At 45.3% G+C, this 16,853-nt stretch overlaps 2 protein-coding genes and 1 pseudogene across 7 annotated transcripts in view; 2 read left to right on the top strand and 1 right to left on the bottom strand.

Moving 5' to 3' along the window:
- BLVRA (biliverdin reductase A) overlaps positions 1–865 on the top strand; it is a 45,920-nt gene extending 45,055 nt beyond the window's left edge. For all 4 annotated transcript variants that reach the window (XM_035253279.3, XM_078342288.1, XM_009002101.5 and 1 more), the window contains one exon: positions 333–865. In XM_035253279.3, the coding sequence (XP_035109170.2) occupies positions 333–591 (259 nt within the window). In that variant the 3' untranslated portion in view covers positions 592–865. The remainder of the gene's footprint in view (positions 1–332) is intronic.
- COA1 (cytochrome c oxidase assembly factor 1) overlaps positions 1–7,198 on the bottom strand; it is a 199,628-nt gene extending 192,430 nt beyond the window's left edge. For all 3 annotated transcript variants that reach the window (XM_078342305.1, XM_078342306.1, XM_078342311.1), the window contains exon 1: positions 7,050–7,198. The gene's annotated coding sequence lies outside the window, so the exon portion shown is untranslated. The remainder of the gene's footprint in view (positions 1–7,049) is intronic.
- Positions 7,199–10,794: 3,596 nt separating this feature from the next.
- LOC144578467 (U4 spliceosomal RNA) lies at positions 10,795–10,944 on the top strand (annotated as a pseudogene).
- The last annotated feature ends 5,909 nt before the right edge of the window (positions 10,945–16,853 follow it).

Below are 16,853 nucleotides of genomic sequence, written 5' to 3' on the forward strand. Positions count from 1 at the left end.
GCAGGAAAATTGCTTGAACCTGGAAGGCAGAGGTTGCAATGGGTCGAGACTGCACCACTGCACTCCAGCCTGGGTGACAGAACAAGGCTCCATCCCAGAAAAAAAAAAAAGTCACTGAATGAATTCCCCTGCCTGATGGCAAAATTAAATAAAAGCCTGTTTGGCCATGAAGCTGACAAAGTCACCCACAGCCTCTGGGAGGCTGGTGCCCGCAAGGAGGATGGGTGCCTGCCCAGGGCCTGTTACCAGGCAGTTGTATGCCAGCAAGTACCCACTTGTGCTCTTGTGTCGTCTCTACCACGAGATGATTCTTTTGTCTTTTGTCTTTGCAGTCCACTGACATGGATTGAAGAAAAAGGGCCTGGTCTAAAACGAAACAGATATTTAAGCTTCCATTTCAAGTCTGGGTCCCTGGAGAATGTGCCAAATGTAGGAATAAATAAGAATATATTTCTGAAAGATCAAAATATATTTGTCCAGAAACTCTTGGGCCAGTTCTCTGAGAAGGAACTGGCTGCTGAAAAGAAACGGATCCTACACTGCCTGGGGCTCGCAGAAGAAATCCAGAAATACTGCTGTTCAGGGAAGTAAGAAGAGCAGGCGACGCCACACTTCCAAGATGGCGCCAGGGTTTGGTTCTTCTCAAGAGTTGATCATCATCTTTATTCTTACAATTAAACGTGGTGGAAACATGAATCTTACTGTTATGAGCTGTGTTCGGGGGATATTTGGGGTTGCAGGTTATGTAGTGGGGACAAGTGAAGAGCAGGCGACGCCACACTTCCAAGATGGCGCCAGGGTTTGCTTCTTCTTAAGAGTTGATCATCATCTCTATTCTTACAATTAAACGTGGTGGAAACACGAATCTTACTGTTATGAGCTGTGTTCAGGGGATATTTGGGGTTGCAGGTTATGCACTGGGGACAAGGTGAGAATGAACATTGGTCGAGCTGAACTAACTGCTTTGTGTCTGATTTCACTTACTCCCAAAGCCCTATGAGATGTGGACTAGCAGTCCTCTTTTTTTTTTTTTGAGACCAAGTCTCACTCTGTCACCCAGGCTGGAGTGCAGTGGCACAATCTCAGTTCACTGCAGCCTCCACCTGCTGGGTTCAAGCGATTCTCCTGCCTTAGCCTCCCGAGGAGCTGGGACTACAGGCACCTGCAAACCATGCCTGGCGAATTTTTGTATTTTTAATAGAGATGAGGTTTCAGCACGTTGACCAGGCTAGTCTCGAACTCTCGACCTCAGGTAATCCACCCACCTCGGCCTTCCAAAGTGCTGGGATTATAGGTGTGAGCCACCACGCCTGGCCCCAGGTCTCTTTTCATTGTATACTAGAAAATGTTGTTTGAACAGAACCTTCTGAAATGATGGCGCCACTGCCCTTCTGCTCTCGCGTTCTCAGCTGCCCTCTCTTCCCCAGGGGCTGCTACTGCTGCTGGAGCACTCAAGGGTCATGTGCCCCTGCAGCGTTTCCTAAACACTCCTGCCTCTGAAGGTGGCACCCCATGCCCCAGGAACAATTCTTTGAGAGTGTCACAGAGGAAAGAATCCACATGTATTCCTCAGCAATCTGTCCCTCTGTCCAATTTGAAGAAAAAAAAGCCCTTAATCCCAATGTACTAATGCTTCTAAATCCTCCAGGAGGGCCTTGTGTCTCCAGGCAAGAGTGACCAGAGTGGTGCCCTTTGCCCCTCAGCCCCTCTCCCTGTGGCAGGAGTCACCAGCCTGTCTGGTGAAGCTGGGAGAGGGACTAAGCACATGACACCCAGCCACACTTTCCCTCTGAACCCACATCCTTAGGATGCACCTGAGCTTGTCCACATGGCAGGTGACCCAGGCAGGCTCTTCCCCTGCAAGTAGGTGGCCTGAAGTTGTGATGAAGAATTGAGTTACCCTAAGACAGAGTTACCCTAAGACAGAGTTACCCTAAGACAGTTACCCTAAGACAGAGTTACCCTAAGACAGAGTTACCCTGACAGTTACCCTAAGACAGAGTTACCCTAAGACAGAGTTACCCTAAGACAGTTACCCTAAGACAGAGTAACCCTAAGACAGTTACCCTAAGACAGAGTTACCCTAAGACAGTTACCCTAAGACAGAGTTACCCTAAGACAGAGTTACCCTAAGACAGTTACCCTAAGACAGAGTTACCCTAAGACAGTTACCCTAAGACAGAGTTACCCTAAGACAGTTACCATAAGACAGAGTTACCCTAAGACAGAGTTACCCTGACAGAGTTACCCTAAGACAGAGTTACCCTAAGACAGTTACCCTAAGACAGAGTTACCTTAAGACACTTACCCTAAGACAGAGTTACCCTAAGACAGTTACCCTAAGACAGAGTTACCCTAAGACAGTTACCCTAAGACAGAGCTACCCTAAGACAGTTACCCTAAGACAGTTACCCTAAGACAGAGTTACCCTAAGACAGAGTTACCCTAAGACAGTTACCCTAAGACAGTTACCCTAAGACAGAGTTACCCTAAGACAGAGTTGCCCTAAGACAGTTACCCTAAGACAGAGTTACCCTAAAGACAGAGTTGCCCTAAGTTACCCTAAGACAGAGTTACCCTAAGACAGTTACCCTAAGACAGAGTTACCCTAAGACAGTTACCCTAAGACAGAGTTACCCTAAGACAGTTACCCTAAGACAGAGTTACCCTAAGACAGTTACCCTAAGACAGAGTTACCCTAAGACAGTTACCCTAAGACAGAGTTACCCTAAGACAGTTACCCTAAAGACAGAGTTGCCCTAAGTTACCCTAAGACAGAGTTACCGTAAGACAGTTACCCTAAAACAGAGTTACCCTAAAGACAGAGTTGCCCTAAGTTACCCTAAGACAGAGTTACCCTAAGACAGTTACCCTAAAACAGAGTTACCCTAAAGACAGAGTTGCCCTAAGTTACCCTAAGACAGAGTTACCCTAAGACAGTTACCCTAAGACAGAGTTACCGTAAGACAGTTACCCTAAGACAGAGTTACCCTAAAGACAGAGTTGCCCTAAGTTACCCTAAGACAGTTACCCTAAGACAGAGTTGCCCTAAGACAGTTACCCTAAGACAGAGTTGCCCTAAGACACAGTTACCCTAAGACAGAGTTGCCCTAAGACAGTTACCCTAAGACAGAGTTTCCCTAAGACGGACCCTAACCTATTTGGCTGCAGATCCCCACATTCCCAGATCAACTTTATCCTAAAACTATTTTTAACTAGTCAAAAAGAAGCGTGACATTTTGGTCAGTGACACCCGAGTCACTCCCGAAAACGCTTGTCTTTGGAAAATCCCTCGACAACCCAGCAGGTAATCAGGCCAAGTACAGTAAGACTGAAGTTTATTTTGTGAGCAAATCAGTTCCATCAGGATTCGTTTTTAATAAAAACAGGGACTAGAGAGAGAAAAATTATGCTTCAGAAGAAAAACTATAGTCCACTGTTGTTAGCTGTTCTTCAGGGTTTTCCCTGCAGTTTAGACTCAATTCTAAATGCTTTATGTGTTGAAAGTCCCCAGACAGACGCTTTCCAGTCTGCTTTTAAACTTGGAAACTGTACTCCTCATCCTGGGACTCGCTGTTTACCTTATAGTATACTGTTCACATAGGTCCTGGACTAAAAGCAGAGGTGAGAGTACTAATGCCTGGGAAGCTCAGCCAGGCCTGCATGTAACTCAGACAACTGCAAAGCAGCTGCGCTTTCTCACCGTTCCCTCTCTGCCCTCTGTCGGCAGGAAGAAGCCAGAGTGACGGATGGCCTTTTCCCATCTTCATAGCCTACACCTTGAGGTCTCATCATGTTAGAAGGGTCTCACATTCAATGATCAAGAAGTTAAAAATATCTAGAGCAAGATGTCGTCATAAAAAATGAAATTTTTAAATAGTAATTATTTTCATTTTAAGAAAAGCTTCCTCTCAATGAGTATGCATGTTATTAAAAAATTAAAAAGAAAGAAAGAAAAGCCTCCGTTTCTCCCCTCCCACCCGAAGTATTTAACACAGAACTGTCTCGGTGCAGTGGCTCACAGCTGTAATCCTAGCACTCTGGGAGACAAGGGGGGTGGATTGCTTGAGCCCAGGAGTTCAAGGCCAGCCTGGGCAACACAGTGAGACCGTCTCTTCCAAAAAATAAAAAATAAATAAGGTGGACCCCTGTCTCTACAAAAAAAAATTTTTAATATTACAGGTGGCACCTGTAATCCCAGCATTTAGGGAGGCTGGGTGGTCAGATCACCTGAGATCAGGAATTCAAGACCAGCCTGGCCAACATGGTGAAACCCCGTCTCTACTAAAAATACAAAAAATAGGCCGGGTGTGGGGCTCATGCCTGTAATCCCAGCACTTTGGGAGGCCAAGGTGAGTGGATCACCTGAGGTCAGGAGTTTGAGACCAGCCTGGCCAATATGGTGAAACCCCATCTCTACTAAAAATATAAAACTCAGCTGGGCGGGGGGAGCAGGGCTTGTAATCCCAGCTACTCAGGAGGCTGAGGCAGGAGAATTGCTTGAACCTGACAGAGTGAGACACCATCTCAAAAAAAAAAAAAAAAAAATTAGCCGGGTGTGATGGCACCTGCCTGTAATCCCAGCTACTTTGGAGGCTGAGGCAGGAGAATCACTTGAACCCAGGAGGTGGAAGTTACAGTGAGCCAGGATTGTGCCACTGCACTCCCCATCTGAAAAATAATAAAAATTAGCTGGGCATGGTGGTATACCTGTAATTCCAGCTACTCGAGATGCTGAGGAAGGAGGGTCGCTTGAGCCCAGGAGCTTGAGGTTACAGTGAGCTGTGATAGCCCCACTGCATCTCAGACTTACGTAACAGAGCAAGATGTTCTCTCAAAAATTTTACAAACCAAAACAAAAAACCAGTAGGTGACTTTCTCTGGGTTTCACTCTTTTTAGTGAACTAGATTCAGAAATTTCGGGCAGTACCCTGCTTTATATTTCTTTGACTTAATTTTGGTATCAGAAAGAATCTTTGCTACCTAGAATTTACAGAGTCTGTTTCACGGCAACACTGGCTGGGTAAAATTAAAAATTTTTGGTAGCACCTAGAAACAGAAATACGAAATCATTGATGGTTAATTGTTGCTGTTTCAAAACTAAGTATAAAATTAACATGGGCTGGGCGTGGGGGCTCACACCTGTAATCTCAGTACTTTGGGAGGCTGAAGCAGGTGGATCACCTAAGGTTAGGAGTTCGAGTCCAGGCTGACCAACATGGTGAAACCCCATTTCTACTAAAACTGCAAAATAAATCAGGTGTGGTGGCCCATGCCTATAATCCCAGCTACCTGGGAGGCTGAGTCAGGAGAATCACTTGAACCCAAGAGGCGGAGGTTGCAATGAACAGGGATCATGCCACTGCACTCCAGCCTGGGCAACAAGAGCAAAAGTCCATCTCAAAAAAAAAACAAAACAAAAACAAATTAGTGTGTAAGAAAGGCCATTATTTCATGTTATTTCTTTTTAGGTATTTATTTTAATAATAGAGATGGTGTTTCACCGTGTTGCCCAGGCTGGTCTCGAACTCCTGGGCTCAAGCGGTTCTCCTGCCTTGGCCTTCTAAGGCAATGGGATTAAAGGCATGAGCTACTGCACCCAGCCAAAACCAAAGTAAAGCTACTGTTTTATAGAAGGAATAAAAACCTGAAGAAGCTGATTTTTGGTTGTATAATATTTTACACACTGTGGAGTTGTGGCATCTGCTAATTGAGGCAGACATGCACTGTATTTGTCCCTGCCCTGTATCCTAGATCCCTCCCTCCCCACCTCCAACCATCTACTACTTTAAAGCAAGTACCGTGGCTATGAGCCTATGAACCCAGACAATGCAATGAACAAGGTCAGTGTAATGCTGGTGTGAAGTGTGAGATACAAAAGGTCCCTTTCAATCATCAAAGTTCTGCAGCAGAAGAAAAATGGCAGCCAGGTTCTCCTTCTCACAAGCAATGGGCTTGTATTCTAAGTCCTTCAGAAAATCCCGCCGCCTTTGACTTTGTATAGCTGCTTTTCCCCGGCGTTACTTGAATGCAATTCGGCTGACCGCTTCCAGCTTCCGCAGTTCCTCCACGGCCACTGCCACCTCTTCCTCCTTGACCCCCAGCTTCTCTAACTGGCTCATAAAGCGTCTGAATGAAAGGCTCCTCGTGTTAGTCCATTTGCTGCAGTGATTGAGGACTCTCTCTACCTATCTGTTGTAGCAATGCTGAAGGCAGGATAGGATTCTATTGATTAATTGGGTAGACATTGTTTAAAAGACGATTCTAGCCAGGCCCGGTGGCTCACGCCTGTAATCCCAGGAATAAGTAGAAGAAATTCTTAAAACGCTCCTTACAAAGTTTGCCATGAACAGTGTAACTTCCGTGTAAGGAAGAAATGAATGGAGTGAAGTGTTTATAGTCATGTTAGAACAGGCTTCTGAAATATTATTTATATTCGATTTTAAAAAGACGTTCTACAGATGTTACTTATGCAGTGTGTTGTGAAAAGTATACTTCAGAGAAGGAATGTGGTTACCACACTGAAATTCATGTAAACATTCCCTGACAGGATTTATGGGAATTCATTTGCTTTAAGAGATTAATAAGAAATGCAATGAAGCTGGGCATGGTGGCTCACGCCTGTAATCCCAGCACTTTGGAAGGCTGGGGCGGGAGGATCACTCGAGGTCAAGATTTGGAGACCAGCCTGGACAACACAGAGAGACCCTGTTTCTAGGAAAAAATAACAATAAATAAATAAAACAACCATGTCAATACCAGGTCAGTAAAGCAGAGGGAACATCAAACTTCCTTCCGGAGGCGAAGCCTGCCTCAAATCCAGTTCAGCCGCCGTTAGGAAACCAGTCTCCCTGGTAAGCCTCTGAATGTCATGTTAGCATCGAAAGCGCTGCGAGACATGACACCAGCAGCCACCGTGTCACCTCGTGTGTGGTGGGAACCAGGGTTTTTATTTCCGAGATTCCGCATGAAGCCCTTCCTCTACCGGGGACTCTGAAGACCGACTGCTCCTCAGTAGTCAGGACTGTGACAGGAAGGATTTTACTCACCATTGACGCAGCCTCAGGTTGTCCCAAAGTGAGGCGGTGTCCCCTTAGATCTGCGGTGAGGGAAATGAGGTTCTCGTCCTCCTTGCGGGCGCGGCGCTGGCGGCCATAGGAGGAGCACGGAGGCGGTCGGGGCTTCTCAGGGGTCCAACAAGGCAGCTCGCACGCCCTCTGCTGGTCTTCTGGGGCAGCGCGGGGCCCTCGGCGCTCGCTCACTGTTAGCGGTGGTCGCGTGCCCTCTCCTGGCTGAGTGGCTGAATTGATTAAATTCAGTGTGCAGATTCTTCAATGCCATGATTTTGGACGTTCAAATTAAAACGGGGCCCGCTATCCTGTGTCTTTCTCAAAAATGGTAAAGGAAAAAAGAAACAAAATATTTTTTAAAAAAATTTAAAAAAGAAAAAAGTTAAAGGAACAATTAATTGGAATGAAATGAATGTGGATCTAAGTTTTACAAGTTTCACAAAACATTCATTCAAAATGGTCCATTGACTTAAATTTAACATACAAAGCTATAAAAATTCTAAAGTTAGAATAACATGGAAAGCAAAGTCAGACGACAACTACTCAGCCAGGCGCAGTGGCTCAGACCTTAGTCCCAGCACCCTGGGCGGCCAAGGTAGGAGAACTGCTTGAGCCCAGGAGTTTGAGACCAGTCTGGACACCCCCACCCCACAACCAACCCATCTACAAAAAATACAAAAATTAGCCTGCTCTGCCTATGAAGTAGTCATTCTTTTGTTTCTTTACTTTCTAATAAACTTGTTTCACACACACACAGTAGCTGGGCGTGATGGTGCACACCTGCAGTCCCAGCTGCTAGGGATGCTGAAATGGGAGGATCACCTGAGCCCAGGAGGTGGAGGCTGCAGTAAGCCCTGATTAGGCCACTGCACTCCAACCTGGGAGGCAGACAACGAGAGAGAGAGAGAGAGAGAGAGAGAGAGAGAGAGAGAGAGAGAGAGAGAGAGAGAATGAATAATCTTCTCTAGGTTATATTTGAATTAGTAAAATGTTATTGTTTCAGAAGCTGTCAAGTTCCTGGAAGTTTGTCAACGTCCTCCCTATCCAAGGTATGTCCCAGTGTAATGTTATCAGTCATAATGCTACTTAGTATTTTCAATGTTGTATGCCACAGAAACAACCAAATTTCCTTGCCAGTTGCATTATAATGAACTTTCATCAGATCTTAAGCTTAGCCAATTTACATCTTTTGGGTTGGGGTTGTTTTTTGGTTTTTTGGCTTTTGATGGAGTCTCACTCTGTTGCCCGGGCTGGAGTGCTGTGGTGTGATCTCGGCTCACTGCAACCTCCACCTCCCAGGTTCAAGCCACTCTCCTGCCTCAGCCTCCCCAGTAGCTGGGACTACAGGTGTGTGCCTCCACACCTGGCTAATTTTTGTATTTTCAGTAGAGACTGGCATTTCACCATGTTGGCCAGGCTGGTCTCGAACTCCTGACCTCAAGCAATCCGTCCACCTTGGCCTCCCAAAGTGCTGGGATTACAGGCATGAGTCACCTTGCCTGGCCTCTTATTATTATAGTCAGCATTTTGCTCTGTGTCCCAGGCTGGAGTACAGTGGTACCATCATAGCTCGCTGCAACCTTGAATTTTTGGGCTCAGGCAATCCTTCTGCCCCAGCCTCCCAAGTAGCTAGGAATACAGGCATATGCCACCACGCCCGGCTTTTTTTTGTTTTTTTTTTTTTTTGGTGGGGTAGAGATGGAGTCCACACTATGTTGTCCACACCGGTTTTGAACTCCTGGATTGAAGCATCCTCCCACCTCAGCTGCCTGAGTAATTGAGATCATGCGCCACCACACCCAGATATTGCTGGTTCTTTAATGTTCTATTTTCTGGATTTAAAGAAGCCTTTTCTCTTAAGCTAACTATATCTTATAACACTTTGGGAGACTATACTTTTATAAACAGAAATGAAATACTTATCTTTTTCTCCCTGCCTGATCCCTCCAGAATTTAGAAACTCTTATTGGATACTCTTAGTTTCGTGGCTATATAGTTATTTGCATAAATTCAGTAATATCTCTACCTTGTAACAGAACATCATTGGGCAAATTGGTAATATTACTAATGCATTGACTGTAAAGTCCCATTTGAGAATGATGTACATAGGATATGACTGGACAGCGTTAAGGAGCTAAGGTCGACTTTACAGAACCAATGTTCACAAAACCCTCTGTGTGACGGGGAGCCTCATACCCAAATTAAAGAGTTCCAAACCTAACAAGTGAGTAGAGATGGTCACTTCCTGAAAGACCAGAAAACAGGATATTTTGGGGACTTCAAGAAGAGAAGAATTCACCCAAATCTATAGTTACTGCAGGTGAAGTCTCGTAATAGATTCTTGGCTTGGCTTCCTAGCCTCAAGACAGGTTTCGAAAGTCCAACCTGACGTTCCTTTTTTTTTTTTTTTTTTTTTTTTTTTTTCTTAGAGACAGGTTTCATTCACTATGTGGCCAGGATGGTCAAACTCTTGGGCTCATGTGATCCCCCCACCTTGGCCTCCCAAAGTGCTGATTACAGGTGTGAGACACCATGCCCAGCCTCAAGCTAACATTCCTTATGAAAAGTCCCAGCAAAGCCAACTTAAAAAGACCTATATGGTTACCATTCTTACTGCACTTACATAAATAATCAGGCAAAATCTAAGTCTAATCTAGACTTACTTTGCAAGCAAGAATAATTGTACTTTGATTATATTTAACCAAAAATAAGGGTGACTGTAGAGAAAATTTTATGTTTCAATGGAAAACAACAGATAACTCACGCTTAAGATTTTAGAATCTCACAGGATCAAATTCTAATCCTGTTCATTGTCTTTGAGGTATTTTCACCTCTTTGAAAACTGGATGCGCCATTTGGTGCATTATGTCCCACAAAGACACTTGTGAGAAAAGAAGCCAAGTAGTGTCCCTCTGTTAGTGTGTCTATTGTCAGTTCATTCACAGATCTTCAACCACTGGAACAAAGTTAGAAGAGGCAAGTTTTGCTCCCAAAAGTGTATGAGCAAATTGGGGTATATTCATGCAACAGAATATTAATTAGCATTAGAAAGAAACAAATTAGGCTAAGCATGGTGGCTCACACCTGTAATCCCAACACTTTGGGAGGCTGAGTCAGGATTGCTTGAATCCAAGACTTTGAGACCAGCCTGGACAACATAGTGAGACCCCAACTCTAATTAATTTTTTAAAAAAGAAAAAGGAAATCTGGAAAGCCATATTTATTATTATTATTTTTGCTGACACAGGGTCTCACTGTTGCCCCGACTGAAGTGCAATGGTGTGATCAGGACTCACTGCTCCCTTAAACTCCTGGGCTTAAGGAGTTTGCCTCTGCTTTCGAAGGTAGCTGGGACTAGAGGTGTGCGTGACCATGCTCAGCTAATTTTGTTTTTGTTTTTGTAGAGACAGGGTCTCACTACGTTGCCCAGGCTGGTCTCAAACTCCTGGGCTTCAGTGATCATCCTGCCTCAGCCTCCTAAAGTTCTGGGATTATAGGCATGAGCTGCCACGCCCAGCTAATATCATTCTTTAATAAAAGGAATCAGGGCTGTTTGAAGAAATGGTTGGTACTAGGGCTGGGACAGTAAATATATGAGCTACGATCATCTCGAACTCTCAAAAAGTGTAGTCTTCAGGCATTCAACAAAGGATGAAAAATAACAAAAAAAAGTTAAAAGGTGTTCAGGAAAAAAATAGATGAAATTCATGATACAGGAGTTAAAGCCTTTGCGCAGTGGCAGTAGGGCAGCCAATGGGGTGTGTCCGAGGCGCCGTTATTGCTAATTGAAAACCTTTCCCAATACCCCGCCATCCCCGCCATGACGACCTGAGATATAGTCAGCGTTGGCAATTTTTGACAGTCTCTACAGAGACTGAATTATTCTAAAAAAATAATAATAATAAATAAAAATTTTAAAAGGAGTTAAAAGAAGTTATCTAAGCAGGCAGTGAGAGTAAGGAAGTCCTCAGTAAGGTTTCCCTTTTAATGAAAAGCAGCCCCAAAATCATTTCTTTTCTAACAAAGAGCAGCCTATAAAATCGAGCTGCAGATAACAGACGAGCAAGCTGGGAGCTCACACGGGTGAATGCCAGCAGCTGTGCCAATAGGAAAGGGCTACCTGGGGGCTGGGCATGTTCAACATGGCGGCTCCATCTTCCCTTTTCCTTGTCAACCACGTGTAAGGTAAGGAGCAGACAACATGGCAGCAGCTGAGTAGAAAATTTATTTGCATAATAAGATTAGGGTGGGGTAGCCAGCTTCTTCCTGTGCTATGTAAATGTCACCCCTGGTCCAAACAATCTTTGGGCCCTGCGTAAATCAGACCCCGCCTCCCCAAGCCAGTCTCTCCTTCTTTCACCTGTCAAACCTCTGCTCTTAACTTCACTCCGTGTATGTCCACATCCTTGATTTCCTGGGCCTGAGGTGACAAACCTCGGGTATTACCCCAGATGAACAATGTTGCTTCATTAAGTCAAAGTAAAACAGGAGCCAATGGTTGGGTACAGTAGCTCAGGCCTGTGATCCCAGCATTTTGGGAGGCTCAGGGAGGTGAATCACCTGAGGTCAGGAGTTCTAGACCTCTAACTGACCAACATGGTGAAACCCCATCTCTACTAAAAACACAAAAAAATCAGCTGGGCATGATGGCAGGCACCTGTAATCCCGGCTACTCAGGAGACTGAGGCAGGAGAATTGCTTGAACCTGGCAGGTGGAGGTTGCAATGAGCCGAGACCATGCCATTGCACTCTGGCCTGGTAACAAAAGCAAAACTCCATCTCAAAATGAAAGAAAAAAATCAAAGAACAGGAGCCAATGGAAAGAGCTCCCAGTTGCCAAACCAGGCCTGAATTCCTGAGCAACAAAAGACAGTATTGGATACTAACCAGAGCTTAAAGTTACTTTCTGGATGTCTGCATGTGTATAAAGAAATGGATAAGCCAACAGAGTTGAACAGAAATTTACTACACAAGCCAGGCATGGTGGCTCACTCCTCCAGGTGGAGTCGCCACTCTTCTCTTGGTCCCCGCCCACAGCATGGTGTTGTAATTGTTTGAAGGTGTGTCTGCTTCTTCCAGAGACCAGGAGCTCCTTGGTAACCATCCCTGAGAGGGATCCTCTCAAGGTCCTCAGAACACCAGCTAGATCGAGGCACATCACAGGTTCTCAGTAAAGCATCATCCATTGAGTGAGCCATGGGCTTGACGGGACTCTCCCAGATCTGCTCTGTGCCCACACGCACTGAGTCGTATACTGGAGACACTGACTATAAGTTCTGTTACAGCAAATGGTATCGCTGACAGTGCAACTCAACTGGAATAATTTGTTCAGAGACTGGAGAGGGCTTAGAACCAACCTCATTCCGCGGCTACTCATTCTGCTACATACTTATTCTGCAACGTCCTCATATTACTCCAGGGCATTCTTTCTGTAGGTGAGCATAGAAGTCCTCACTGTTTCCATCTCACTCTGCTCAAAGGTTTCCCTTTCAAACAGTGATGACCTCCCGTCTCCCCACAGGAAGACTGTCCTGGAGTTGGGAGGGCTATAAAAGAAAAGGTTCTGGATATAGGGGCGGGGAGTGGGGGGGGCGACATCCCTCACCAGTGCAGTGCTGCCCAGTGGGATGGGCCGATTCATCGCCGTGGTCATCACTGTCTTCATCACTACCACCATTACCATTATTGTCACTGTCGTTTTTCACCATGTACACCACCAGAGTGGCTGCCAATAGCTAGGTGCTCTAAACAGACCTTACTGAAACTGCCCTTGCAAAAATTATGACAGTGAGAGACATAACTGATTCCATCTTGCTTCTAGTCTTTACTCATTCCAGGCTTTCCATGGAAGGAGTTTAGTGTGCAGTTTAACCTTAAAACAAAGGTAATAGGCAGGTGCTCAGGGACATGTTATTTCATTTTAATAAAAAGTGAAACCTGACCGGGCCCGGTGGCTCATGCCTACAGTCCCAGCACTTTGGGAGGCTGAGACAGGCAGATCACCTGAGGTCGGGAGTTTGAGATCAGCCTGACCAACATGGAGAAACCCCGGTCTCTAAAACAAAGAAAGAAAGACAACAATAGTCCCTTCCCAAAACTACCCCCCCACACACACACTTATCTGGGGATGGAAGTCACCTTTGTAAAACTAATAAAAGACCACAAAGTTCGAATTACAGGAGGGGTCTGAATTCTGCTAAGACCTGTGCGTAGATAAACAATAGTCAAGCCAGGGAAGGTGGCCAGGCCTGTAATCCCAACACTGGGAGGCCAAGGCAGGTGGATTGCTTGACCCCAGGAGTTTGAGAACAGCCTAGATATTCATTCAGTCTTCCAACGTTTCTCTGGGGTTCCCTTGGTCAAGAGAGTATCCATTCAGTCAGCTGGGGCCTAGAATTTTATTTTTATTTCTCGCAGTTAACCTGTTATTAACAATTAAATTGTAAAACTTACAGTGAAATTTTTTTAAAACAAAGGTAATACCTATTTAAAACCAATCACATCTCCAGCCTGGGCAACATGGCAAAACCCCATCTCTATAAAAAATATAAAAGTTAACTGGTGTGGTGGCATGTGCCTGTAGTCCCAGCTACTCTGGAGGCTGAGATGGGAGGATTGCTTGAGCCCAGGAGGTGGAGGTTGCAGTGAGAGGAGATCACATCACTGTACTCCAGCCTGGGCAACAGAGCCAGACCCTGTCTCAGAAAAATAAAATAAAATAAAACAAAACCAATCACATCTAATTATTTTTTTATTTCAACCAGCAGGTCAGTGTGCATAATTATTTGTATTTAATTTGAATGTGAACATCTTCTTGAGGATGTTTTGTGCTACAGCATACCTTTTCCTCTGGTATAGTCAAATATCTATGTTTGAGCTTCGTACACTGGCAGAGTTTCTAAAACACTTAGAATTTCCTGAGTGATAGAGCATCTTTTGTTACTCATAACAAACCTTTTCCGATTACCTGAGTTTATGCTAATGAGATGAACCCCACTTAGAGTGGGGTTGTTAGCCTCAGGAGGGGGCTGGTCACCAGAAAGACCAAGTGATTAGAGGGCGGGAACTTTCAGCTCTACCCACTGACCTCTGGGAAGGAGGAGGAGCTGGAGAGTGAACTCTATAAAAACTGTTGAACAATGAGATTCCAAGAGCTTCCGGATTAGCAAACACATTGAGGATAGGAGGGTGATGCCTCCAGAGAGGGCAGGGAAGCTTCGTACCCCTCCCGGCATAGCTTGCCCTATGCATGCTTCCCATTTGTCTGTTCTCAAGTTGTATCCTTTGTAATAAGCTAGTAGGCTGGGTGCAATGGCTCATGCCTATAATCACAACATTTGGGAGGCTGAGGGGGGAGGATCGTTTGAGGCCAGGAGTTTGAGACCAGCTTGGGCAATATCCTGACACTCAATCTCTAAAAAAAGTCTTTTTAAATATAATTAACCAGCAAATGTAAGTAAAAGTGTTTTCCTGATTTTCATGAGCCATTTTAGCAAATTATCAAATATAAGGAGGGTGTTGTAGAAACCCCCAATTTGAAGTCAGCTGGACAGAGGTATGGGTGGCCTTGGTGTCTGAAGTGGGGGCAGTTTTATGGAACTGAGCCATTTAACTTGTGGGGTCTAATGCTAATCTGGCTGATTAGTGTCAGAATTGAAATGAAGTTGTCAACCAAAGAAGAATAATGAGATTGATAAACGTGGAAAGGAGAGCTTGATTTCTCACAAAGGGTTGCAGCCCCCAGGGCAGCCATTCTGAGAGGCTGGGGAGCACAGCCTGGGTCCAGAAGCCAGAAACAGACACTTCAAAGGTGGAACAATGAGACAGGGATTTATGCTGAATGGTGTGGCCAAATATACATATTCAATAAGCTATAGAAGGAGTCATGAATATTTATGAACGTAGAAGCATGGACACACGCAGTTGAGCTTCATGCCTTTATAAGGAACCGTGTTCAAAAACGGTGGTGTTAGCATTATCTGAAGGTGGAGTTTTCCAGCACTCTGACATAAAAAAGTGAAGCAGAGGACATAAAAACTCTTACTGGTCAAAACCACTTTCTGATTGGTGATGGTTGTGCCCAAACCACAAAAGAAGGGGCAGCAGCAGCCACTGGTTGATGGTTCTGTTTAGCCCTTAGGGAAAAAAAGCCTCATCATGGTTGGTGGGGGGTATAACAAGGTGTGTCCAACCTCCCATCCTGTCATGGCCTGGAACTGTTTTCAAGGTTTCTTTGGGGTCTCCTTGGCCAAAAGGAGAGTTCATTCAGTTGGCTGGGGGGGTTAAGATTTCATTTTTATTTCTTAAGTTGTTGGACACCCAGATGGTGTCAGAAAAATCTGAAGAATTGGTTGGTATCAGAGAACACACTCTAAACTTACCAACTCCACTTTCGGGAAAGTGGTGTCTAGAAATCAGCTGTGTCAGCAGCATTTACGCCATAGAAATTGGCAGATGCCTTCCCTGCCCCCATCCCAGAAAGTCAGTTGTTCCACACTGACGCCCACACTGACTTCATAGGCCAAAGGTATCCAGTGGCCTGGGCAGGTTTTCCCTCGCTCCTTCCCTTCTGCCCCCTCCAGGACAGAGCCTGGGCAAATGGGAATCCAAGTGAGTCCTCACCCACCACCTTCGTTGTGCTGACGCAGGACCCAAAACCCCACATTTAGCCCCTTCCTTCAGGTCTCCTGGAAACTTGGACTACAGTGGCAATACTCACAGAGCCTACTGTCTAGGGGCACAGGGATACAGATATTAAACAGCCATCAGATCACTCTTCCATTAGCATTTGTGATCAGTGCTACAAGGAAATCTACAGAAGGGGGTCAGAGACTATGGAGATCCATCTCAGAACGTGGCTGCTGTAAGCCCAGTGAGTGTTACTGAGTGGCTCTCAATTAATGTTTGTTTTACAAATTTAAACAGAAATGATTTTTAAGTTGACATCCAGAGGTTGAGTAGTATATTAGTTTCCTCTTGCTGCTGTAACACATTACTGACAGTGACAGGAGACAGGCAGATTCCTAGACAGGGACAGGTCCCTGAGGAAACTCCACGTTCAGGCCAAGGACAGTCTGAAGCCTGAAAACCAAAAAACCAAGCTGCCAATTCTGGATAGAGTCCATGACCAGAGTGAGAACTTTCATCTCCATCTTACCTATTCTCTCTTGATTGGTTCCTTCTTAATGATGCCTTTTAACCAAATGAATGGTGCCTTTTCCAAGCCTGCCCATGGACCAATCAGCACACATTCCCCCATTCTAAGCTCATAAAAATCCCGGACTCAGCCTCACAGACAGTAACCTGATTTTGGGTACCCTCTCACTGCTGAGAGCTTTCTTTCTGTTGTCCAATAAAACTCTACTCTGCCTTACTCACTGTCTGGTGTCCCCAGACCTTATTCCTCTTGGGGGTTGCAGGACAAGAACCCAGAACTCACTGAACCGCGGGAACTAAAAAGCTGTAACACTCCTGTTCACTGAGCTATGGGCGGCAGGAATAAGAGCTGTGACATTCTCCCACTCGCTGAGCTGTGGGAGTGAAGAGGCCGCTGGTGCCACTCCTTCCTGCTCCAGAGCTACAGGAGTGAAAAACCTGACCGCCTAAACAATACACATTTATTACCTTACAGCTGTGGAGATCAGAAGTGTGGCGTCCTGAGAAGATAAGTAAGCAACTCTGAGGAAGGGGCCTGAGGTGGGGAGGGCCCTGAGGTGGGGAGGGCCCTGAGGTGGGGAGGGCTCTAGGCGGGGAAGAACAAGAAACAATTGTTCTAAGAGATGA

The sequence above is a fragment of the Callithrix jacchus genome, chromosome 11 (genome assembly GCF_049354715.1).
Source record: "Callithrix jacchus isolate 240 chromosome 11, calJac240_pri, whole genome shotgun sequence".
Taxonomy (NCBI): Eukaryota; Metazoa; Chordata; class Mammalia; order Primates; family Cebidae; genus Callithrix; species Callithrix jacchus.